General features: G+C 45.4%; 1 protein-coding gene across 1 annotated transcript in view; it reads left to right on the top strand.

The window, feature by feature from the left end:
- Positions 1–18,139, top strand: part of LOC125425306 (cysteine-rich venom protein-like) — a 29,837-nt gene extending 11,698 nt beyond the window's left edge. Inside the window, exons 4-6 of the mRNA XM_048482911.1 lie at positions 5,707–5,852; positions 15,529–15,637; positions 18,012–18,139. Of these exons, the coding sequence (XP_048338868.1) occupies positions 5,707–5,852; positions 15,529–15,637; positions 18,012–18,139 (383 nt within the window). The remainder of the gene's footprint in view (positions 1–5,706; positions 5,853–15,528; positions 15,638–18,011) is intronic.
- The last annotated feature ends 8,489 nt before the right edge of the window (positions 18,140–26,628 follow it).

The following is a 26,628-nucleotide window of genomic DNA, read 5'->3' as shown; positions in this document are numbered from 1 at the left end:
ATACAAACTGCTACCACTATTACTACTCCTCTTCTTCTCCACATCTCAAAAAGGATATCGAAGAGATAGAAAAAGTGCAGAGAAGGACAACAAGGATGATTGAGGGACTGGAGCACCTTCCCTATGAGGAGAGGCTGCAGCGTTTGGGATTCTTTAGTTTGGAGAGGAGACGGCTGAGGGGGGATATGATTGAAGTCTATAAAATTATGCAGGGGGTAGAAAATGTTGACAGAGAGACATTTTTCTCTCTTTCTCAAAATACTAGAACCAGGGGGCATCCATTGAAAATGCTGGGGGGAAGAATTTGGACTAATAAAAGGAAACACTTCTTCATGCAACATGTGATTGGTGTTTGGAATATGCTGCCACAGGAGGTGGTGATGGCCACTAACCCGGATAGCTTTAAAAGGGGCTTGGACAGATTGATGGAGGAGAAGTCGATCTATGGCTCCCAATCTTGATCCTCTTTGATCTGAGATTGCAAATGCCTTAGCAGACCAGGTGCTCAGGAGCAGCAGCAGCAGAAGGCCATCCCAGCTCACCTCCTGCATGTGAGCTCCCAAAGGCACCTGGTGGGTCACTGCGAGTAGCAGAGAGCTGGACTAGATGGACTCTGGTCTGATCCAGCAGGCTAGTTCTTACGTTCTTAAGTTCTTATGTTCTTCTTTGGTGTCCTCAAGTGATAGAGGCTTGGTTTTCTAAAAAATGAAAATCCCATTTCTCCATCATTTCCTTTCCCCCTTCGCCGCTTGTGCTTCTGTTAATGAAAAAGTCAATTCAGGAAGGAGCAACGTCCAATAGCAATTTCAGCTGTCCGCCTCCAGCCACCCCGGAGAGAGCAGGCTCCTCGCTTATGAAAATGCCAGCAGCAGGCACAACGCACTCAGATGTTTGGCGCTTTTGTGTCACAGATCGCTTGCCATGATTTCCCAGAGACGGAAAATACTGCTGAAGCCTCTCCCTCCAAACTTCTTTGGTTATGCAAGCACTTTGGTGCGCCATAAATATATTGCTTTACGAGCTTAGGTGTTCAACATGCAACTCCGGGCTGAATCTGGCCCCAGGAGGGGGGGCTTATCGGTAGGCCTGTGAGCCAGTTGAGGTGTAACCCCTCAGCCTCCCAATCTGGCCTGGCCCCTTCAAGTGGAGGTAGCCACCCCCCTTGTTCACGACCTTTCAATGTCTTAGCCAGGGTCGGGTCCTGCCATATTTCTTTCTTCATTTAAGAAGCAGAGGTGTACCAGGGGTAAATGGCACCCGGAGAAAAATGTCTCCAGGACACCCTTCCAGTCTCTTCGCCCCTGCCCTGCTCCATTAATTCTCGGCTCACCCCCCACTGCTCTAGGACAATGCCCATGTCACCATGGACATGGACAAGGTTTAGGTGCCCGCCCCCTGCTGGCTGGGAATCACCGGGCAGGCCAGAAGAGACTGCAGCCCCGGCCTCGGAGACCTTCTTTTGTGGGTACTGAGGCTGGGGGGGGTGGGCCTTGGGATGGGAAGTCCCACCTCCAATCCTGCTCCCCAACCCCCCACCCCTCAAAGCCCTCAGTGCTTATAAAAAGAAGGTCTCCGGGAGGGGAGGTAAGAAGAGATTGTAGGCCGCTGACAAGCTGGCTAGCCACAGGCTGCTGGCTAGGAGTCCCTCTGGCAGGGGAGGCAGGAGGGAGCGGGAGTCCAGGGCAGGGTTGAGGGGGATTGGAGGCAGCAGGAAGTCCTGCTGTCTCATCATTTTTGCATGCCTCAGACGGGTCGCAGGCACGAAAATGACGAGACATCAGTATTTCCTGGTCACCGTGCAAATGATTTTACTCATCGCATGTGACCAGAAGAGTGGCGCCCGGTGACAAGGGGTACCCCTTGTCCCTAGGCAGATACGCCACTGCCAAGACTACCAGTGTTGTGAGGTGTGGTTGGGATGTTCATTCATTATTTATTTACTTATTCCCCATTATTAGTATTTATGGAGCGCCGGAGAGCACAAAAACCGCAGTAAATAGTTCCGTATCATCACGCCCATGTTGTGCGGCAGGTGGGACCAAAGGAGTCACTTCACAACATACAAAGCTCCTGTGGTTGTTGACAGATGAGGCCTTCCAGACAAACGTGCGGCCATGAGAAGAAAATTCAACCTTGTTCCCAAAACCATTTTAGCTTCCTCAGACTGACTATTGGTGCCGTTTGAGGAAACAAAAAATTATTTATTATTTATTTATTGTTGAGTTTTTTATACCGCCCTACCCCCAAAGGGCTCTGGGCGGTGAACAACATAATTATACAACATACAATTTAAAACCCATTAAAATAAACACAGTGGTCAGCATAATAAAACAGCGTCAGCAATAAAATCCTTATTGAGACCCTCCCGGGGGGGGGGGGGAAGGGTCCCATAGATGGTAAAGGGACCCCAAACACAGGAGATTTATTTATTTTATTTATTTATTTATTAAACTTTTATACCGCCCCATCCTCTAGGGGCTCTGGGCGGTGTTTAAAATGGAGGGGGGGGGGAGGCATTACCTGCATGCCACAGTCATGAGAAGAGAAGGGTATTTTTCGCATTCTCATTTTCGGATTCAATTCTGCATGTGTTTTGCTCCCTCTGGTGGTCAATTCTACACCAAACAGCTTTAAATCCACCTTTAAAACTGGCCGTTTAAATCTGCAGGGAGACGTGTGCTGGATTTAAAGCTATTTAATGTTAAGAAGCAAGCCTTTATTGGCATAGACAACAGTACAACAATAATAAAAACGGATTAAAAAGCATATACAAAACAGGAAATAAATGTTAGGTCGAAGGAAATCTACTGGCGTTTGGTAATTTCCAGGAGAAAGTCTGCCACTATCATACAGAGAGAAGGATCAGGGTTGTCCAACAAGTAGTGCAATCTAATTAAATCGGGGAGATGGGGTAAATGTAAAGGAGTAAGATTCACATGCTTGGATCTGATTTCCTTGAATCTGAGACAGTGTAGTAATTGGTGGGCCAGAGATTCAACTGAGCCGTTGTTACATGGGCACAATCTTTTAGCCTTTTCTTGCTTATTAAATCTGCCATGCAACAAGGCAGAAGGCATAACATTGAACCTGGCGAGCATTATGGCTCTCCTTTGAACGGGGTTTATTAAGCAATACAGGTAGTGTGCCAAGTGGCCCCGTTCAAATGGGAGAGAAAAATACAGGGGGGGGGCACGTTTTCTTGGCTGCGGTGATTCGGGTAGAGAACTCTCTATCCAATAGTTGACCTTTTAATTTCCTACAAGCTTCTGAGCTATTTTATGTTGAAGCGACCACTACAGGGAGTAAAACTGGGGGGACAAAAAACCCTGAAGAAACAAGAACACAGAAGCAAGGAAAACGAGAACGTGCAAAAGCCCTGAGTCTCAGAGGCACAAAACCCGTGTTGAATGTCAAGGCTTGGACCTCATCTCATTCTTCAACAAGCACAAGGACCATGGCCAAAGTGGCCCTAAAAAGAGACACTAGATTGCGTATTCAGTAAGCCCACTGAGCAGAGGAAAAATCTTCATACACAACTGATGTTACATCAGCTCTCCATTTGTCTCTAAGCATTACAGCAGAAGTCCATCAGGGAGCAAAATGTATTGTTTCAACAGAAGTGGACTATTTTCTTTATTTGGGTGTTGTGGGTGTTCTGAGCTGTGGGGCCACAATCTGGTAGTTTTTGCTGCTAAAGTTTCGCTGTTTTTAACTGTAGAGTTGTGCCCACATCTTCAACCATGCGATGCCATCACTTCTTTAAGTGATGCCAATGGCTCCCAGGCTGAGCCTTCAATTTAGGGCAGGTAGGACCCCTGCCAGTCATCTGAATGGTGCTGGCGAGATGGGGCCTGAAGTGGCAACCGTCAGCCATTGGTTGTGGTAGCTGTTGCCAGAGAGAAGGAGCCCAATGATAGAATAAGGCAGATAGACATGAGGCCAGAGGGTGCAGAAGGGATGCTGTGGTGAGGAGACACAAGGAAAGAGAGAGGAGGAGACAGAGGTGGAGAATGGAAGGAGGCATCAAAGGGACAAGGATGACACTGAGAGAGAGAGGCAGTGTCAGCAAGGAAGTTCAGTGGAGAAACAGATGGGCCCATTGTGCAAGGAATGCTTACCTCAGGGCTCCTCTCTGAGCAGTGGGCTCGTAGTGGGCTTTCCTCTTGTTTCTTGGTTTACATGTGAGGAGGCACTCACTCATTCTTTCGAGCTTTTCTGCAAAAAGTTCTTCCGGGCCTTAACTCTGCCCATCAACTAATCCTTTAAGGCACAGATCTCATTACAGATATCAAGATTGCCGGCTTGACCCTTTAATATGCACTCATATCAATATTACTGTTCCAAAAGTTATCCTCCCCTCCCCCCCTCCATGAAAGGGGCAAAGCAATTCCCTGGACCACAGGCTGCTAAAGAAGGGGCCATCCTGGAGCTGATATCCTCTTCCCCATCCCCCCCTCCAAGCACACGTACACTTCCTGCTGTTGCTGCTGCTGTTGCTGCTACAAGAGGGCAGAGGGTTGTTATTTCCAAGCACTCTCTGCTATTATTATATTGATATCTCAATAGATGAATATGAGAACTAGAAGTCGGTGTTGTGTGAGTGAGCTTCTTTACTATGACTTGAAGCAGCCGGCAACATGGAAGGGGGGGGGAGAGAAGGCACAGATGGCAGTGGGAGGGAGGGGGAAGACTGGCCGTAGGCAGAGGCAAGATGTCTGGGTCAAAGCCGAGCTCACTGGCACATCTATCCTGGCAAAGCAAATTAAAATCGTGTTAGAAGTGGTCTCACTTGCCGCAGAGAGAAAGGAAAATGAAAGTGGGGCTTCAGGAAACACATCCCTACAAGAAATCTTGCCACGACGAACATTTGCCCCATTGAGCAACAGACGCCTTCTGTATACTCAGCCATGGAGGGAGGAGAAACGGGATAAATCTAGGTGTCTACATTGGTCCTACTCCTTGTTACAAATCAATGCTTTTTATTTATTACTTATTTATTTAAAGAAGAAGAAGAAGAGTTTGGATTTATATCCCCCCTTTCTCTCCTGCAGGAGACTCAAAGGGGCTTACAATCTCCTTGCCCTTCCCCCCTCACAACAAACACCCTGTGAGGTAGGTGGGGCTGAGAGAGCTCCGAGAAACTGTGACTAGCCCAAGGTCACCTGGCTGGCGTGTGTGGGAGTGTACAGGCTAATCTGAATTCCCCAGATAAGCCTCCACAGCTCAGGAAGCAGAGCTGGGAATCAAACCTGGTTCCTCCAGATTAGATACACGAGCTCTTAACCTCCTACGCCACTGCTGCTCCCTAAAACACATGCGAGTCTCCTTTCTTCCATGAGAAGCTCAAGGCGGCTTGCAATATAAATAAGATACGTCTATTAAAACCCATTAAATTGACTACAACATCAACATTTGAAAGAACAGTAAATTAACTGGGATCCTGAATAAAAACCCTCCTCAGCTGCCTACTAGATGGAAAGCGAGGAGGTTGCTGATAACGATTGGTGTTACATTACACACACAGAACACAACACAGAACACACACACACCGCCCCACCATAAGAAGTGAGAAGTAAAGTCATTATTGAGAAGAAAGTACTCTTTTCCGCTTAGTTGTTGGTTCTTGGAAAATTAATGTCTTGTGTGGGATAGAATTTGTACGGCTGATGTCAGTTTCTGTGAACGTTTTCCTTTCTCCACTTCTAGACGGAACGCCATGTGGGGAAAATCTCTACATGTCAACTGGGCTTACCACATGGCCTAAAGCGATTGATGCTTGGCACAGTGAGGTGAAAGATTTCAAGTACGGTACTGGGAGCACAACGGGTGCTGCAATCGGCCATTACACACAGGTAACCCAAATGCTGCTCTGTTATCTCCTAGGTCAGTGATGGCGAACCTTTTCAAGACCAAGGTGCCCAAATGGCAACCTAAAACCCACTTATTTATCGCAAAGGGCCAACACGGCAATTTAACCCGTATATTGAGGTTTTAGTTTAGAAAAAACGGTTGGCTTTGAGGCGTGCATTACTTGGGAGTAAGCTCGGTGGTAGACAGTGGCTTTGCTTTGTAGCAACCGTGCAACTCTTCCAACGGGTGAATCATGACGCTAGGAGGGTTTACTCAGAAGCAAGCCTCATAGCCAGCAACCGAGCTTACTCCCAGGTAAAGGATTGCACTTTAGTACTTCGCATGAAAATCAGTGGGGTTTAACAGCGCTTAACAGGGTTACCTACACTGCTTCCCCAAAACCAGGTATTAGTTTTAATGCTAATAATCGAGCCCAGCAGCCCAGGCCAGCCTAGATGTGTGTGGGGTGGGGGGTGGGGCGACTCTGTTTGCGTGTGCCCACAGAGAGGGCTCTGAGTGCCACCTCTGGCACCCGTGCCATAGGTTCGCCACCACTGTCCTAGGTATTAATGTATCATTAAAATATCCATACCCCATCTGTTGGTGAGGCTCAAGGGGGAATTGCCAAATGCACATTTCAACTGGTTGAACCATAAAAGACATTCTTGGGAATATTTTAAAAAGAGACTGTGAGCATAACTTGCTGTCTAGGCACAGCTGATTTCCAGCAACCCCTAGTGCGGTTTTCAAAGCAAGTGGTGAAGCAGAGGTGGTTTGCCGTTGCCTTCCTCTGCAGAGTGTTCCTTGGAGGTCTTCCTTCCAAGAAGCGACCCCACTTAGCTTCTGAGATCTTTGGGGAGGGGGAGTAATATTTTTTTTATTTTCTGAGGTGGTGTAGTGGTTAAGAGCAGGTGCGCTCTAATCTGGAGAACCGGGTTTGATTCCCAGCTCTGCCACTTGAGCTGTGGAAGCTTATCCGGTGAACTAGATTAGCTTGTGCACTCCCACACATGCCAGCTGGGTGACCTTGGGCTAATCTCTTCGGAGCTCTCATTTTCATTTTCATTTCATTTTCATTTTAACCTTTAATGGCATATAAATTATTTCCATTTAAAAGAGAAAACTTTTAAAACATTTAAATACGGGTGTTTAAAATGCTTTCCAAGAATTTAGCCACTGCCAAGATGATCGATGGATTACAGTCACTTAGCAGAAAGCGAGTGGTCTGGAACTTGGAGTGCTCAAGTCTTGGAAGCAGCAGAGGGTGAATTAAAATCATGTGCAGGTTACTGTGAAGACAGCATTCCAGAAGAACATGAGTTATGGTTTCTATAGATCCACATCCGCAACGGCATAGTCTCTGATGTTTAGGGATCTGGAGGTATCTCCCTGAGGTTTCCGCTGATGGGAAAATATTGAGGCGTGCTAGCATGAATGCACGGCGTTATTAATGGATAACAGAGATGAGAGATATTTAGCTCTTGCTCTGTAACTTGGTTGTATTCCGAGGGAGCTGGGAGAGCATACAGCCGTCTTTGTTGGATAGAAACGATGATGTTCCAGGATCCCTCAGTCTTTCTCAGCGGATCTGATTGAAAATATGCAGTTCACCATCAGTCCCAACATTGTCCAAATCAAATCCTATGGTTCTGATTTTGTTCTCAAATGACTTTCTGGAACCAGTAGAATTGAAAGTTGTCTTTAAAAAGGTTTGAGTTTATATCACCTGCAAGTGATCTAAAACGTATTTTGAGCCAATACTTTATGGTGGCAATCCAAGCTTCTGTTTCCACATATGATAGGCCAACTTCGAGACCTAAAGTTGGATAGGTGACACTATTCGGGCCTCCCAAAAATCCCTTTTCTCAGAAAATATGCTTTGGATTTGTCTCCAACATCTCGCTGGAAACGCTATATCCAAATTGGGATGCCGTAGAGTGTGATTTGTAGAAGCAACAACTTTGCTTGGAAAAAATTTTTTTAATATCTGCTTTTACTGATTGGTTTCCTTTTCCGTAGTAAAATTCGATTACTGCCAGACATGATACGCCGGTTGATGAGATTAAGCTATAGGATCTATGAAGCGGACCATTTTAGATTGTATTGAAAAAGTGATCCCTAAATCATTTAAAGGATTGTACCTGCTTGATCTCAATATTGTTGATTTTCCAGGAAAGAGGACGCCTAGTTTTTGAGGGAAATACCATTATTTTTGACTTCTCACTGTTTAGTTTTAGTTTGTTGAGATCACAGTAGTCAAAAGCTCTTAGATATCTTTTGAGCCCAATTGATGTTTGGGATAAAATAACAGCATCGCCAGCATAGAGAAGCGAGTGGAACGGACATTGTCCAACCTTAGGAGGATGGCCATTGACTTTGCTAAGGTGGTTTTGAAGATCGCTTATGTAGAGGTTAAAGAGATGAGGTGCCAATACGCATCCCCTGTCTTGGACCCCTCTGGTGATTGGAATTTTTCAGATAATGTACCACAGTTTGATCTAATTTGACCCTGACAAGTGGTGTTGCTATATAATCTCTACTTAATAAGCATAAGTAATCATGGCTCCATTTGGAGACAAGTTAATTTTGACCATAGGATACTTCTAGAAATTGTATCAAATGCACTACTCACGATCTAAAAAGGCTGCATATTATAATTTCCCTTGACCCTTGGATTGGATATTTGTTTTCGCCAGAGTGTAGAGGGTTGGAGGCAGTGATCCATGGTAGATTTTCTCCAGATTTAAAACCCAGCTTGTTCAGGGCCTGTGATGTTGTTTTCAGTCATCCATGTTTTTAGCATACTTACTTTCGAGGTATTTAGTATATAAATTCTTCCCGGATAATGGACAGGGAGGCTAATTGGTCGAAAAGTTTCCAGGATGTCGTTGGTAGGTCCTTTTTTTGTGGATTGGTATTATTATTGATGAGATAACCACGTCTCCTGAATTGAACCGTATTATTGGTCAATGTAAAGTGAACACCAAATTTAACCAAAAATTGGGGTCCACCATTCCAGTGTGTTCCTTTCGGTGACAGGACTTCACTGGGAATCCCGTCCAGTCCAGGCGTCTTATTTTTCTTGAGACTTTTTATAATAGTCGATAGTACATTTGCCTCTGGTGGGGTCCACATTGGGAGATCCGTTAATTGTGGTTCGCTTTGCACTTCAATGAAATTGCTGGGTTCGGTTAAGAGGGTTGAGTAATGCTGTATCCATTGCTGTTCAATGATAGTTGTTGTGTGATTTTGATTACTAGTGCCATTTACAATTGACCAGAATTTCTTGCTGTTGTTGGAATTCAGGGCTTCATGAAGTATATGCCATTGTTTGGTTTGATGAAGTTTTTTCTTTTCCTTAATGATTTGTTGGTGAAGTTGTTTTGATTCCTTATAAGAAGCCAGGGTAAGATGATGATTAGGGTTAAGAAAATTCTTAAAGTCTTTTCAAAGACGCCTTTTGGATTGAATACATTCATCATCGAACCAACCAGCTCCCGTCTTTACAAGAGTGGGTCGGGCCAAGGTGAATAGTTCGGTAGAAATTTTGGTAAAATAATCCATCACAAGGGAGTTGTCATTATTAATTATTGCTTCTTTCATATATGAGAAGGCCGTTGATTTTAGAAGCATTGCCAGGGAATTAGCTGTATTGGTAGTCCAGTAGATCCTCTTATAAGTCACCCTATCTGTTTTGTTGGTTGTTTCAGTGTTGGAAAAAGTATTTGGTCTCAACTTCTGGAATTCTATGACTAGTGGCAGGTGATCACTCTCTGTTCGGTTATCTATGTCAAAGGCATGAATATGATCCATGGTTTCAGGGGAGCAAAGGCCAAAGTCAATGGTGCTGCATCCCCTGGTGGAGATGTATGTATAGCCTCCTGAATTGGGGAATTTATTTGACCCGTTGAGAATTATTTTATTTTGAGATTGGCAAAAGTCAATTAGTAGCTTACCTCCTTTATTAGTCTTGGTGTCTCTGATGTTTCCTTGGTTGTACAACATTAAGTTGTTACTTTCCTCTTCCTGGGCTGAATGCGAGGCAGCATCAAGGCCTATTCTAGCATTTAGATCGCCCATTATAAGGAAAAGATTGTTTGGAATTTTCAGCTCCATAGTGTTGATATAGTCTGTGAGCTGATTCCATTGCATATTAAGGTCAATGTCCGAATCTGTTGGAGGTAGATAGGTGTTTATTAGTAATAGTGATTTGCTGTTCAGGGTCATCAGGATGGCCTGTGCAATTGGGTTGCAGGGCTCTTGATATTGCAAAGAGGCATTTAATGTTTCCTTGATCAGGAAACAAAGTCCCGCCTGATATCTGCCTTTTCTCTTGTTTTTGAAGCCTGGTAAGTGATAGGAGAGATAGCCTTTTAGTTTTGGGGCTTCAGCTGCCCATGTTTCTTGGAGTAGAATGCAGTCGAATTTAGCTAGATAGTCTATTAGGTCATTGTCTCCTTTTTTTGAATTCCATCCAGCAATATTCCATGCCAATATTTTGATACTTAAATTCGAGGATGTAGATCGGGAGCCTAGTCAATCTAGCTGTTCCAGTCTATTCAAGCTATCACCCCTATCCTGGAATACACAGCCGTTTGTTCTTTTTTCGCTGGAAATCCTGTGACTTTCAGATAAATGTAAAGTGTTCTTATTTGTTGTAGAAAAGATTTCCAGATCATTTGGGGCATTTGTAGGAGGATTAATTTCAATGCATGCCGTAGTTTGCAGAGTTTGAGTTGTTTCTGTTGGAATGTTTATTCGGTTAGGGATCTGATCTAATGTAAATACTGTATTGATTTGAGGAGAAGAGGGTCTGTTTTGTGGATTTTGCTGTCCTTTGGGCATTGCTCCATGCAATTCATCACTTGAAGTACTGTATTGGAGCTCGGCAAGTTCTTGAGCCCACGATTTCCCTGCTTTCTCATCAGCCTGGGCATTGTTTAAGACTCGACTTGTCCATCTGTCAAGTTCCAGCTCAATAAGGGGTGCTAGGGGTGTGTTTTGACTATCCAAGTTTGGACTTGAAGGTTTGTTGTTTTTATCTGCAGGTATTAATTCATCTAGTAAAAGGCAGTGGTCTGATCCATTGACTGGGTCCTTTTGGTGATGGCAATTCTTTGATGCAATCAGTCTATTTCTTGATGGGCTCAAGCATGGCAGAGCACATCTATTTAAAGTGCCATTTTGGTCCTGCCCCGGCTCCTGCCCAATCTCATGGGAGTTTTGTGTGCAAATCACATTGGCTTGCCTTTCCTTCACTTTCCCGAAGCTAAGAGGCTTCATATAGTTCTTGTGTGTAACTTGGGCCATATTTTGTTCCCTATTGGTGTCATTTTCAGATCGTATTTGGGTGAGTGGACGCTTGTAGATTAGTGGGTGTACGGTGATGTCTTGAAAAACCCTTGATAAAGTCAGGCCTTTGGATGCCAGCCAGGCTCTTCTGCGCAGCAGCTGTGTAGGAATTCTGGATGAGTTCAAAGTTAACAAAGCTCTTAATTGGTGATTTTTAAAGTTCATCATTTCAACTGAGCGCAAATTGACTCGGTGGTAATCTTCCTTTAATAGTATACCGAGATGATGCTTGGCCAGAGAAGGTTTACTCCAGTCAGGGACTGTGCCTCTGTATTTGCCGATGGATAAGCAGATTTTGTTAGATGAGAGTATTAAGCTGCATGGATTCTTAGTTGTTCTGCTTTTTTGTGGAAGTTTGGTACTTGTGCCTTTAACAGGAGTGGTCTTTATGGCACTATGCTGTATCTCTCTTTGTGCAGTTAATTGTGCTTCAGTACATTCCTGCTTTTTAAGGTCCATTACTTCGTTCATTTTACCATTTAGCAACTTGAGCTCATTGTATATATATTTTACTGTCCCTACTAAAAGGGACAATAAGTTAAATAATAATAATAATAAGCCTTTATTTGGCATAACAATAATCATAACACAATAAAAAAACCTGAGATAAAAGGTATACAAATACAAAGGTTTAAGATAAAAGGTATACAAATACAAAGGTTTAAGATAAAATATAAATTATTGATTGTGCATCACCTCCAGTAAAAATTGTGCAACCAATTCACAAGTTTCATTGTCAGAATTGTCCAGAAGAAAAGGAAGTCTACTTGATTCTTCCATTTCACTAGGTATCCTAGAAAGAATGTTGGAATATTTTGATCTGATATTAGCAGATTTAGGGCAGCAAAGCAGTTGATGTGCCAATGTTTCAATTTGTTGTTCACCACAAGAGCATACCCTTTACGCTCATTTCAAGTTGTTAAATCCTGCATAATAAAGCGGAGGAAAACATTGAAGCGAGGCAAGTGTGAGGGCTCTTCTCTGCATTGGATTAGTCAAAAAAAATACAAATAGGGAGCCATCCTGTTTTGATATAGGGTATTGAAGATGTAAGGGTGAACAAGTTTTCATAGCAGCCCTAAATAGAATTAATCCATTAAACAACAATTTTTGTTTTAACAAGTTGTAGGATTCTGAACTAGATGGCGGGAAAAAAACGAGTCGAGAGATATACCAAGTGATTCAATCTTTCTTTCGATCAGAGAGCTAATGGATTAGCCTGAGTATCAGACAAAAGTAGGTGAATCAGCAGAGTGCTCATCATCACAGAAATGCAGGCTAACCAAAATTTAAAAGCTCTCAACCAAAGCCCCTATAAACTAATGAATTTTAGCCCAGTTCTAAACAGAGGGCAGCATACGGTACACAATTTGGCAGGCCCATAATTGTACGGAAAAAGTTGGATGGGACAGTATTATTCAAAGAATTAGATCCAACTGCTTGGAGCCAGATAGGTACTCCATAAAGTAACTGGCTTCTATCTTAGAGTTAAAGATTTTAATGCTGCTGGGACAAGGGGTGGCCCTTTCCATAAAAGAAGCGTTCACCAATGGCAGAATAACTGATGGTAGCACCTGCAATAGCAGCTTTTGTGGCGTAACCAGGAGAGGTTATAAGAAAATGTAATTCCAAGATATTTGTATTGGTTAACCTGCTCCACTGGCATTTTATTAATGTCGCCCAGTTATGTTTTGTATTGTTTGGCAAAGATCAAAATCTTGAGATGCTTTGATAATTGATGACTTAGTCCGTTATCTGTACTGGTACTGCCCACATCTATTCAGCAGTCGACTAAGTCCAACTTTGGCTTGAGATAGAAGGATGGGTATCATCAGCATATAGAAGTATTGGAATATGCCTTGAGCTAATTTGGGGGCATGGTTATTAATTTCCAATAAGGCTGATGGAAGGTCACTCAAAAATAAATTGAAAAGGGTTGGTTAGCAACACAGCCTTGCCTCACACCTTTAAAGGTAGAAATAGAATCAGTCATGAGACCTTCACGTGAGCACTTAACTCTGCAGTTTGTGTTGGTATAAAGTTGCCTGATTAGAAAAAGAAGTTTATTGTCTATTCCTTGTATAGCCAATTTATTCCAAAGACTTTAAATAGTTAAATGAGTTAAATAGCTCATGCTGGTCTTCTGTTTCAGTATGGTTACTGTCTGCACTCTCAGTTATGTTAATCAGTTCGTTCGGCTTGTTTACTGTTTTGCTAGAAGACATTCCTGTTTCTATTCTTTCTGATAAGCTTCTAATGGGACTTTTATCTCTCGGCACTGGTTCATTATCGGCTAAGATTGTGTACCGGTTTGTTACTAGAATTTGAAGAAGTCCCGGATTTTGGTTGTTTAGCCATTAAGGGGGGGGAGGAGAAGTTTTCTTCCAGCTCTCTAGTCCGTTTTTTCTTCTTACTCCCCATGTTAAATTTAAAAGCCAGAGAGTTACTTCCCATACAAAGTTATATTCTTTCTTCTTAAAAGAAAGGGAGAAGTTATTGGCCCAAAAGCTATTTTTAAAGTTACAGTTAGTAATTAGAAAAAATAAGCAAGCCTTATCGGAGAAGATTTTCGAACGGCCACTCCTTGAAGAACCGGAACCGGAACTCCTCTTCAGACTCTCTCAGCTCTAAAGCTGTACCAATTAAGCACAGGGTGTTTGTTGTGAGGTGGGAAGGGAAAGGAGATTGTAAGCCCCTTTCGGTCTAAATCCAACACTTCTTCTTCTTCAACATATACAAGAACAAAAAACAAAAAAAGACATAAACACTTTCACACCCACCACAGCAATACAAAAAAAAGGAGAGAAAGGAAATAACCAAATAATGACTTCCCGCTGTCTCGTTATTGTATTCTAATCTATTTGAGGTTCATGCATCTAGTTAAGCAGTGGCGTAGGAGGTTAAGAGCACGTGTATGGTTAAGAGCAGGAACCGGGTTTGATTCCCCGCTCTGCCGCCTGAGCTGTGGAGGCTTATCTGGGGAATTCAGATTAGCCTGTACACTCCCTGGCCAATAACGCCAGCTGGGTGGACACTGGGAGCTAGTCACAGCTTCTCAGGGCCTCTCTCAGCCTCCACCTACCTCCTGGGGTGTTTGTTGTGAGGGGAAGACGGCAGCATTGTCCAGCCCCTTTGAGTCTCCTTCGCAGGAGAAAAAGGGGGATATAAATCCAAACTCTTCTTCTTCTTCTCCTCTTCTTCTTCTTCTTCTTTCTTCTTTCTTCTTCTCTTCTCTTCTTTCTTCTTCTTCTTCTTCTTCTTCTTCTTCTTCTTCTTCTTCTTCTTCTTCTTTTTCTTCTTCTTCTTCTTCTTCTTCTTCTTCTTCAAATGAAACCATTTATCAGCTACACATTTTATCATTTCCAATATTTCATTTCTGTCTGCTGTTTCCTTTTAAATCTCCAATCCTTCGATTATTCCTCTTCTACCATGTTTTCTGAATAGGTAGTTGTCAGATGTCGGTGCCAGATGGCGGGCAGAGCAGGGGGAGGCGGTTTACGATTCTCTGATAGGAGGCGAAAGTCCGGTGTCTTCCCCTCCGCACCCCAGGGGATCCCAGACATAGATCTTATCAAAGGAAGGAGGATTAGTGAACGCTGTTCTCAGGCTCACAACGCTTTGTAGTAAATGCTTTGTAGTTTGTAGAGGGATAGTGGGAGCCATTTGGCATGGTGGGAGGGGCAACGGGATATAGGTTGTCCCACGTCCCATGGGTTTTTTCAAGTGTCCCGGTTTTTGGAAGGCTGCCGCACTGCCTTCTGGGGCGCTTCCATTTCCTGCCCTGTCACATGGCTGCCCGTCCCGGTTCACAAAGGTGACCATCTGGTCACCTTACTTAAAGGTCTAGGCAGTAGGTGATGGTGGAAAGATCTCTGCCACAGACAGAGGCATAGCTGGGCCAAACTGCTCCCGGGGGCAGACTCTGTGTTTTCTGCCCCCCCCCCCCTGCCCCCCCCCCCCCCCCCCTGTGGGGCCTCACGTAAGATCTCCCTAGGTAGATTAGTTCCCACCAGGGCCCTTATCAGCCTGAATGGAAGAGGCCGCTTTTCGGTCTGATCCAAGGACTGACCCAGCAGGCTTCATGTAGAGGAGCGGAGACTCAGACCAGGTTCACCAAATCCGACTCTGCAGCTCCAGGCCAGAACACCCGATAATGCATGCATCCTCATTATTAAAGTTCGGGATATAGAGATTCGGCAGTCTCTGCTCTTTCTCTGCTTCAGCACTTCCTTTGCTGGAATTGTAATGGGTGCCGTTTGTCAAAGGCACAATATTAGAAGCTCAGTCCTACCATAATTGATTGCTTATATGCTTTTACACTCATAGGTGGTTTGGTACCGGTCCTCCCGAATTGATTTAGCCATGATGTCGCCTACTGTCCCTTGTCAGGAATATACTTACCCTACGTTTGCCACTACTGTCCCATCGCGTCGCGGTATTCAATTCTGGATTTCAGCATTTGTGGTAAACATTTCAGAGGTAACTAGCTTTGGGAGGGGAACAAGCGAGCCTTTTGTTATCGTGTTTTTCATTTTCCAGGGCAGTCATGAGAACGGCAGAAGAAAAGACAGGGGTTGTTCAGGGGGGGGTCTTCTTGCTATTTGCCCCCTGTTGGGTTTTGTTTGGATTTTACTTTGATACCTTTATTGAATACACAGGGGTTTTTTTTGTGCTAAGCTCCGCCGCGTATGCTGGATTTTAGCAGTTCTTTCTGAAAAACGTTTTTTTTGAAACGTTTTCACTTACTGTCGCGACCTCTTTAAGGCAGCACCCTTTGATGCGATGGGATCCAAAAAAAATGTTAGTAACAGGTTCCCGCGTTGGTGGGATTCAAATCTGTGGCGTGAAGCGCCAATGGAAGTGGCCAGGCATTCCGAGGCGGAGCATTCCTGGGTGGGACTGTGGCAAGGACGCAGCCACTGTGCTGTAGTCAGCAGGCGAGAAGCGAATGCACACGAAGCAGGCTGCCATGCCTTGATTGCACCTCCTGCTAGGCTGCTTCCAGTTCTGCGCCAGCTACTGCTGAGAGGAGGGGCGTAACTAAGGCAAAAAATCGCGGGGCAAAATCACCCATTAGTAGCCCCTCTCTAGAGCGCACACAAATAATTAGTAACCTACTCTTAGCAGGAACCTGTGAGAACCTGCTGGATCCCACCTCTGTTCCCGCCTCTGGATTTTTCTTCTCTGTAACTAATAATAAAGGTAGCTATTGATTGTAGCATTGTGGCAAGCAGCACACCAAGGCCCCAGTTGGTTGTACACACTTCACAATTCTTGGCATCTGTCATTCCAGAGGAAGCGTCCAGGGCAAAATCACGCCCGTACAAATTGAAGGAAGTCCTTGTGCAGACTGCCCAAATCGCAGGTGAACAACCTCTGCAGTAAGTGTGTGAACGGCTGCTGATCAATAACAAAACAACCTATTTTAATTACGGGAAATACGTAAACCTGGGTGTAGGCTAGTGCAGTTCTCTTCGAAAGCAGACACACCTATCTCACAAAGGCGTCTGTTGCAGTGAGAATTTGCTTATTGGGTGGAATATATTCAAAAGTTTATTTTACGTGGGTATCCAAATTCTTCTTCGCAGCGTGTGCTCCAGGGATATCAGGTCCTAAATCCACTCTTCCAGGTTTTGCTCGAGCTTGTTTATTTATTTATTTTTTCTATCCTGCCTTTCTCGAGGAGACCAGAAGCAGCTTACATTGTTCCTCTCCCTTGTTTTATCCTCACGTGCACGGTCCTGTAGCGTAGGGGCCGGTGCTGAGAGGCCCAAAGGAATCACGCTTCACCGAGCTTCCAAGGCAGAGTGTGGATTTGAATCTGATTCTCACCCCTAGTCCACGTGGGTGGCGAACCTTTGGCACTCCAGATGTTATAGACTACAATTCCCATCCAGCCCCTGCCAGCATGGCCAAGTGCTTAGGGACTGGTGTAGTTCATAACATCTGGAGTGCCAAAGGTTAGCCACTCACTGCCTAGTCGGGGTCACTTTATTCCCTACCCTACCTCCGGCTTGCATTTATTGTACATAGCGAGGGGTATCGGTTATTTTCTGTGACGATGAAGTGCCGTTATCTGTAATCACCTGTAACACTAAAAAAATAATTTTGCTGTAATAAAAGTTCTTTTCCCATCTGCAAAAGGACCAAATTGCATTAAGTGACCTTCCATTTGGAGCATGTACCTATCCAGTGTTGTAAAGGTGCCATGAGGGATACGGGATGATTACGGAATGTAGTGACCCTTTACGGTGTCCCTAGTCCCGATATAACAATCACATTCTAATTGTTAATTTTATCTCATCAATACTTTATTGGCAGCCAGGCTTCGGGTATGTTACCGCGGTGAGAAACTTTTGACAATACTAAGTTTAAGCCCCCCCCAACTCCCCAGGGTGTACAGCTCCACTCCTCCCACGACCCCTGTTGCTAAGCTTGCATCCAGCCCCCCCTTAGCCGTTACTCCAAACTTCTTTGGCAAGATTCAAAGACGGGCTTATCCCTCTGCTTTGGATCCTTCATTCTATGAAGCTGGCCTACCAACAAAGCGGGAATTCAGCAGAAAGCGAAAAATGCCAGAGAAGGGCAGCTAGCAGTTAGCATAGCGATCGAAAGACACAGCTGCCATCTCCCGACCAGGAGACCTGGCTAGGCCAAGACTTGACGCTTCGTTTGGAAGCTTATTCGAAGTTGTCAAGGGTTCATACAGATGCTCCCCATATATTTGGGTTCAAAGAACCGGCGCAGTGCTTGGAGATGGTCCCTGGAAGTTGTTCCGTTTTGATTAATGTCTGACCTTTCCTTTCCAGCCAATCCTTGCCCACATAATGACAAGTTTGGGAACTGCCCTGATTTGAAACGTGATTCCGGATGCGACCATCCCCAGGTGAAGGAGTGGTGCCCTGCCAGTTGCCAATGCACCAACGAAATCATATAACCGTAGCCGACAGGAGCTCTCTCCTTTGCTGAAGAATGATACCCTTTCCCCTAAAAGCCACGCCATCCTTCCGTGCCTTTTAGAAGAAAAGGGGGATTAAATTCAACTGAAATGTGCAAGTGTGTTCCCAGACTTGAAAATCCACGGATTTGTTAGTAGTTTATTTTCATCAGATTGTGAAAAAGGAGAGCATTTGTCAGGTGGGGAAAGCAAGTCTAAAGTGTAATGGGGGACAGAGAAATCCCACACATGCACGCACGCACACACGCACCCCCCCCCCAAGTAAGACAACTCTGAAATAGAACATAAGAACATAAGAACAAGCCAGCTGGATCAGACCAAAGTCCATCTAGTCCAGCTCTCTGCTACTCGCAGTGGCCCACCAGGTGCCTTTGGGAGCTCACATGCAGGAGGTGAAAGCAATGGCCTTCTGCGGCTGCTGCTGCTCCCGAGCACCTGGTCTGCTAAGGCTTCTGCAACCTCAGATTAAGGAGGATCAATATTGGTAGCCATAAATCGACTTCTCCTCCATAAATCTGTCCAAGCCCCTTTTAAAGCTATCCAGGTTAGTGGCCATCACCACCTCCTGTGGCAGCATATTCCAAACACCAATCACACGTTGCGTGAAGAAGTGTTTCCTTTATTAGTCCTAATTCTTCCCCCCAGCATTTTCAATGAATGCCCCCTGGGTCTAGTATTGTGAGAAAGAGAGACAAATTTCTCTCTGTCCACATTCTCTACCCCATGCATAATTTTATAGACTTCAATCATATCCCCCCTCAGACGTCTCCTCTCCAAACTAAAGAGTCCCAAACGCTGCAGCCTCTCCTCATAAGGAAGGTGCTCCAATCCTTCAATCATCCTCTTTGCTCTTCTCTGCACTTTTTCTATCTCTTCGATATCCTTTTTGAAATGTGGCGACCAGAACTGGACACAGGACTCCAAGTGCGGTCGCACCACGGCTTTATATAAGGGAATCAATAACCAATGTAGCAACTTTGATAGGCATACCCAGGTAATTATACTGCCCTCACCATTCAGCAAGGAGAGAATTAGTCAGGTAGGGAATGTGTAATGGGGAACAGAGAAATTACACACACACACACATACACACACACACACACACACACACACACACACACTAACATTCACACGGGGGTCTGTGTCCTACCACTCCTGTAAGCAAAGTTTCTAGACTTCCTCCTCCAGTGTAAGTGCCGCTTAAGCAAAGATCTTTCAGGGTGAAGGGACTTAGAATCATAGAGTTGCTGAAAGACCCAGCTAAGTCCCCGCCTACTCTGCTCAGTGCAGGGGTTGCCAGAGAGTCTCAATGGTCCTGCTATGGGCTGCTTTCCTCATCTGCTGTGTGTGTGTGTGTGTGGGAGATGCTTGGGTCTGTCACTGATGCTCCTTCCAGGAGTCTGGGAACTGTCCTTGGGTATCTTGGCAACCGTTCCACACAGCAAATGTATAATGGGCTGCAGTCATGATGAAGGAACCTTGCTTTCCTGCTTTCCCCATTCACATGGATTCCAGTACAGGGCAGCAGCGATTGGAGGCCACAAGAAACAATCCAGGTTGCTGTTGTGCCTTCTCAAGAGTTACTTCTCTTTTTAAACTGTCCTGCAACACCGTTGTAGCTGCGATTTGGGAGGTAGAAATGTAACTCGCAGCCGCATGCTGATGTCCTATATATGACCCGGCTACGCCCTGCGTGGCTAATACGAGCTACAAGCCGCATGAATTTTATTTAAGCTTTTTTTTTAGAAAGGGGCCTCCCTAGAAGATAGCCGAGCAATGGTGAGTAGCTTCTCTCTCTGTGGGGATGTGGTGAAAGGAAAATAAAGTGCCTCCCATGTGGCCGTTCCCTCAGGGGCGGGTCCTACCCACAATTTTTTCAAAAGAATTTGGGGGGAATAAATAGGGCAGACTCGCTTTTGAGTTAAGGACCTGTGGCCTCTTAGCTCACATCTCCCATTCCCTCGCTGTAATGATCACAGTTTTTCTCTCTGGGAACTCTGCTTTTCCCTGAAGGCAGCTTTGCCATTATGTAAACAACCGATTATGTTCTACTATCTGCTTCAACTTCAGTTCCATTTGGCTTGGGAGGAAGAGTGGAGAGCTCTGTGAGAGCAGTACCCCAGAACTAGAAACTGAATTATAAGATTGAAGACTTGGTATACAACTTAGCGCCATGCACTTAGAAGCAGGGGATGTCACGTGGAACACAGGTCACATTCTTTTGCTAATAGTTTTAGATACTACATCTGCATATATCCGGCAGATTCAGAGGAACTACTCATCCAGCAAACGTATTTACCCGTGACAGCGAGAAAGATATCAGCTCCTGAACACTCCTGCGTTCCTGTAAACAACCCAAATGTCTGACCCCTCTTGGTTAGCAACTGTGGAACACAATGGCCTGACCACTTGAATACAGGAAGGACCATAAACATACCGATATCAATGCAGGAACCCAGTCATCCAGGATGCAGATAAGCAGAGAGAGTTTACATCCACAGTTTACATTGTTTGGGAACAACATCCTGAACGTTTGGGAACTCCTACAGTTGTCTTCTGACATATGGTAATTTGTTTGCAACCCTAAAACCCTTTGAAATGTATACGGCTTTGCTTAGCAGTGTGCTTTTGCTGGGAAACCCCTTATAAGCTCCAGTTTGGGCCGGAGTGAGTTACGGCTCTCCTGGTCCTTTGACAAGTCTCTATGCTGGTGAATAAAATACCTTTTTTGATGCTTTAAAATGCTTGGCTGTGGCTTATTAGCTGGAAGTCTGCCTCTCTCCATTCCTTCTCTGGCTTGAAGGGGAAGGGTTCCGTGTTCCCTTTGGCTCAAGGGGCTGAAACGGAAACCCTGTCTGGATTGGGATCACTGCTATGTGTTTTTAGATCTGCCTATGGATTCCTATGGGCCCAAGAACCTGTCACCGTGAGTAATTTAAATAAAGAATATCATGTACTCAGTGGTTGGATCAAACATTTTGGTACCAAGTTTCCCACAGTGGTGGGATTCAAAAACCAGTGGCATTAACACCAGTGGGAGCTGAAGTGAGCACTTGACAGTGATGGCCGGGCATTCAGAGTGAGGGGCATTAATAATTTCTCTGTTACTGTAAAAAGATTCTTACTATTAAAAAAAACCAGAAACAAGCTACTTCTCCTCTAATTGACTGTCTGTCCAAATGCGAATTAACACTTTCAAGAAACTTAATTTTGTTTCTAGAAATCCAAAGGGAGGATACTTTCTCCTTCAACAAGGAATCCTTTTACCATATTTCTAAAACAAACATGTTTTTGAAAACAGCCCAACAGGGAGAATAATGATCCCGCTTACCTTCGCTAACCAGCCACATAGGAAAAAAACAACAGGACTTTATGATTTTTGGGACCTGATAGAATTTCCCTAACGGCAGCAGGATCCCAAATTAGTAACCCCTCTCGGGTAATAATACTTGCCACACTAGGCGGTGGTAACCCACTCTAGGGGTGGGTGAGAACCTGCTGGATCCCAGCTCTGCATGTACTAATCCTGAGTCCTTTTCCAGATTGAGCCTCCATGGTCATGGGACTTTTTAAGGATCAGCCCTAAAGCATATCTCCTGGCAAAGTGCGTTAAGCCTCAGCTGCTGCTTGCAGACCCACCATCAGAGAGGGGAGCCCACCACCTCCTCTAGGCAGCCCTATTCCTCCAGCTGAACTACTCTCACTGTAAAAAAAAAACTCTCTTGATATCCAGTTGGTGCTTTTCCAGCTGCGTAATTTATACCCCCCCTTATTATGCCGAGTCCAGTCCTCCATTGTCCCAAAGAATAGCTCCCTGCCCTCCTCTAGGGTGTCAGAGATACTTCAAGAGAGCAATCATGTCCCCCCCCCTCAACATCCTCTTTCTCCAGATTCTAAACCTTCCTAGAGTCCCTCATGGCAACTTCCACCTGAAGGAAAACCACTTAGGAGACCACGCTGGTCTCCAGGCTCCCTGATCAGCCTTATCAGCTCTCCTCTGCACCTCCCCTTTCTGCCCCCCATGCTTTTGAGAGGTGAGGCTCTTGCAGAGCCTGGACACAATGCTCCAAGTGAGGCCTTACCAGCGCAGTGCACAGCGGGACTATGACATCTCGTGGGTTGGGTGTTGTGCCTCTGTTGATACATCCCAACATCGCATTGGCCTTTTTTGCTGCCGCATCACCCCTGGCTGGCTCATATTTAGTTCACAGTCCACTGTACCCAAGGATCTTGTTCACACCCCCATTGGACTTGTTCACACCCATTGCTACCCAGAGGTATATTATCCAGTATGCATGGTTCTCATTTTTGTGATCTAGAACTAGAACCCTGCTCTTATCCTTTTTGAACTTGCACGAGTTTCGAGTGGGTTACTGATACATAATGGCTGAATGAGCCCCTGATCACAGAGCCATTTTCTCATCCATCCTCTCTGCAAGACCCTCCCTGGCAAACGTGCATAATTACTGCATGAACTGTTCTAGGTGTCTACTGGAGATGCAAGTTTCCAAAGAGCATTGTTACCAAAATATTGAAACAAGGGATGAAAAGCAAGAGGAGTATGAAATGGACAACCAACTGCTTGCATTGGTCCTTGTGGGGATTTTACAAGAGAACCTTTTTGAAAAAGGGTGAGCTTAGGGGAAATAAAATAAAATGGACAGTCTCCCAGAACACTTTGCTTACATTGATGTTAGTCTTCTTTGAAACCAATTGATCAATAAAATAAAACCATTTTGGCCCTGGATTCTTTTCTCTCTTTTTCTCCATGAATTTTTATGAAGGTCTAAAAAACACTTCTGGCCTTTTGACATGGCCTGGTTGAAGTCATAAACAAACAGAGACCGTTGGCCTTAGAAAAGCTTTCGTAGAATTTCGTTTATGTTTCCACCTAAGGACGGTAGATTTTCCAGGACCCCATTCTCAAAACCAGCCAGGAAGATGTGGATCCTGACATCTAAAAGGAGACAAAAGGCCGTATAACCCAGAATCACAGGGACTACGGATAGATCCAGATTCATTCCCGGAGTTCAGCCTTCAGACCAGAAGGAGACTTTTGCCTGACTGATGGCTACCACTCGCCTTGTTTAGCTTCATCTTGGCACTGGTTTTTTTTTCTTTGATTTGCTCCTGCATTTTCTTTCTTTTTTAATAAAATCTTTAAAACCCAGCAGGTTCAGAGAGAATCTGGATCTGAGAGAACCCCTGTTACTCTCGGTGACGTTACTCGGAAGAGAGCAGCCCACACCCCAGATCCCTGCTCTCACGCCTCGCGTGCTGCGCTCAGCCACAAGCAGTTCGGCACCGAGGGGAGGCGAAGCCTCCTCAACTCAGTGCCGCTTGCCTCGGCACTGAGCTACTCATTTGGCACTGGGGGGGCTGCTCAGCCTCGGTGCTAGCCTCAGCCTCAATAGGAGTCCGAGGGGGCTGCTCACCTCCGACACCTCAGCTTACGGCTGAGGCTCTCGCCTGGCGCTGGTGCCCAGCACCCTCCCGAAGCCCGAGCCGAGCAGCTCAGCGCCCGAGGCTGCATGACCAATCGGCGGGAGGCCTGTCCGAGGCCTTGGCTCTGCCGGCTGACGGGGAGGCTGGAGCCGGCCTGGGAAGGTAACATATAAGTAGCCACCAGGCCACCATCCCCTCCTCCCCTTGCGACTGACATGGCTCAGACAAGCCAGCTTTTAGGGGAGGCTGCGCCATATGTGGATAGAGAATGTGCAGAAGTCAAAAAAAATTGGACAATTGTATTGTTTATATGTCGAGAAACTGGTGAGAAGACAAATATGGACTTTAAATAATGACTTAATGTTCATGGGTGTAATGGAAGACAGAAAGGGTGAACCAAACAAATGTAGTTATATATGTATGAAAATAATGATCAGAAGCAGCCCATGCAACAATAGAAGAAGAAGAAGAGTAGAGGTTTTGGATTTATATCCCCCTTTCTCTCCTGCAGGAGACTCAAAGGGGCTGACAACTTCTTGCCCTTGCCCTTCCCTCTACAACAATACACCCTGTGAGGTAAGGTTGGAGGCTGAGAGAGGCTCCAAGAAGCTGTGATTCAGTCTAGCCCGAGGTCACCCAGCTGGCGTGTGTGATTAGCTTCCAAGGTCACTCCAGCTGAGATTCCCCAGATCGTAGCTCTCCACAGCTCGAGTAGAGGCAGGAGCTGGGGAATCAAGGCTCCGGTTCCTCCAGATTAGATACTACGCAGCTCTTAACCTCCTAAGCACACTGCTGCTTTGGGCTGGAAAGAAAAGAAAAAATGGACACTTCCAAGAGATGGATTTAGAATTATATCTGAGACAAAGGGACACCTCTCCCGTTGCTTGGAGCTGGTCAAATTAAATTCCAGATGGTATGGGACTAGTGAGCTGGTGTTTGGTCTTGGTAGTGGGTTAGAGTGAAGAGTAAGTGAGCGAGGAAGGATTAGCTCCAGATACAAAATACAGAAGAAGAGTTTGGATTTAGACCCCATCTTTTCTTCCTGTAAGGAGACTCTAGGTGGCTTACAAACTCCTTTCCCTTTCTCTCCCCACAACAGATACCTTGTGAGAAAGGTGGGGCTGAGAGAGAGAGTTCTTAGAGAGAACTGTGACTGGGCCCAAGGTCACCCAGCAGGGGAATGTAGAGAATTGGAAACAAATCCTGAGACCACCAGATAAGAGTCTGCCACTCTCAGGTGGAGGAGTGGGGAATCAAACCTGATTCTCCAGCTTAGATTCAGGGTCACACAGGGGTGGTATCCTCAATGGCGATTAATCCAGGGATAGTCACCCGAAATATCCAGGTTGCCTCGAGATCTCCTCGCAGCCGAACCACGGAACACAGATTAGTCCTGTTTCTGCCCCCGGCCCCCTTCTCAGGGGATTTTCCTGGACCTGCTTGTACATGCACCTTTTTGGAAAAACGCTCCAATGGGAGCTAATAGGAGATGGGGGCTTCACATTGGAAGGTCCTTAACTTTGGCCCCCATGAACCAAACTTCACCAAACCTGGGTGGTATCACCAGGAGGGTCTCCCAAAGAAACTCTGAAATGTTGGTGCTGCTAGGTTAACAATTGCACCCCTGACAGCAGGCACCCCCCCCCCCCCCAGGGTGTTCACTCAAAACATGCTGCAGTGAGGATGTTGGAACCTGGATGAAAAGGTGCCCGATTCTTTCTGAAACTTTTACGTTTGTATCTAGATTGAATTTTCGGCTGAGCGGAATTAGGCCACAGTGGACCTTCATGGCACAGCAGAGGAGAGCCAATAGCCCGAGGTGCTCTGCCTGTGAGGCTGGCACTCACATCCAAGGGACTGATCTTCCATCCGAATACTGACCCTGCTTGGCTTCTGAGGTCTGATGACTTTGGGCTATACCACTCATACCATCTTTTCCTCCCTCAGTTACATATATATCTGCACATATGTAAGTGCCATCAGGTCCCAACTCAAGCAAGGTTCTTTTCAGGGCAAGCTGCAGACGGGGTTTGCCACCGCCTTCCCAGCTTCCATGGATTCTTCCCTCGTGGCCTCCCTCTCCCGAAGTACCTCAATGGCACGCTTAGCTTCAGAGAGATTTGAGTAAGATCGGGGCTGTGGATGCTGTCTTCAGTCATGCACCAGCTATATAGGCATAGATATTCTGTGCATTTGCGACCCTTTCTGCTGAAACAGACTGGATGCCTGGAGAACCTGTCATTTCCAGTTGAAGGCAACAACAGTGAGCTTGCCTTAGCTTTTTTTTTAAACTGAGGTCATTTGTGCACGTAATGGTCTCCTCCTTGATAAGCATTCATTCCCCTCGGAAATTTCCCCCATTACGCAATACATGCACTTTTAGCCTCCCCTGAACTTACCACACCTCATAAGAACATAAGAACATAAGAACCCAGCCTGCTGGATCAGACCAGAGTCCATCTAGTCCAGCACTCTGCTACTCGCATGGTATTACCAGGTGCCTTTGGGAGCTCACATGCAGGAGGAATTGAAAGCAAAGGGCCTTCTGCTGCCAAGCTGCTCCGCATGAGCACCTGGTCTGCTAAGGCATTTGCAATCTCAGATCAAGGAGGATCAAGATTGGTAGCCATAGATCGAATTCTCCTCCATAAATCTGTCCAAGCCCTTTTTAAAGCTATCCAGGTTAGTGGCCATCACCACCTCCTGTGGCAGCATATATTATTCCAAACACCAATCACACGTTGCGTGAAGAAGTGTTTCCTTTCCCCACGGTAGTCCTAATTCTTCCCCAGCATTTTTTTTCAATGAATGCCCCCTGGTTCTAGTGGGTGTTGTGAGAAAGAGAAAAATTTCTCTCTGTCAAGCATTTTCTACCCATGCATAATTTTGTAGACTTCAGTCATATCCCCCCCTCAGACATCTCCTCTCCAAACTAAAGATCTGGCCCAAAAGCTGCAGCCTCTCCCTCATAAGGAAGATTGCTCCAATCCTTCTATCATCCCTCAAGTTGCCCTTCTACAGTA

The sequence above is a fragment of the Sphaerodactylus townsendi genome, unplaced genomic scaffold (genome assembly GCF_021028975.2).
Source record: "Sphaerodactylus townsendi isolate TG3544 unplaced genomic scaffold, MPM_Stown_v2.3 scaffold_27, whole genome shotgun sequence".
In the NCBI taxonomy this organism is placed as follows: Eukaryota; Metazoa; Chordata; class Lepidosauria; order Squamata; family Sphaerodactylidae; genus Sphaerodactylus; species Sphaerodactylus townsendi.
The sequence above is the reverse complement of the archived record's forward strand: the minus strand, read 5'-3'. Positions and strand labels throughout refer to the sequence as shown.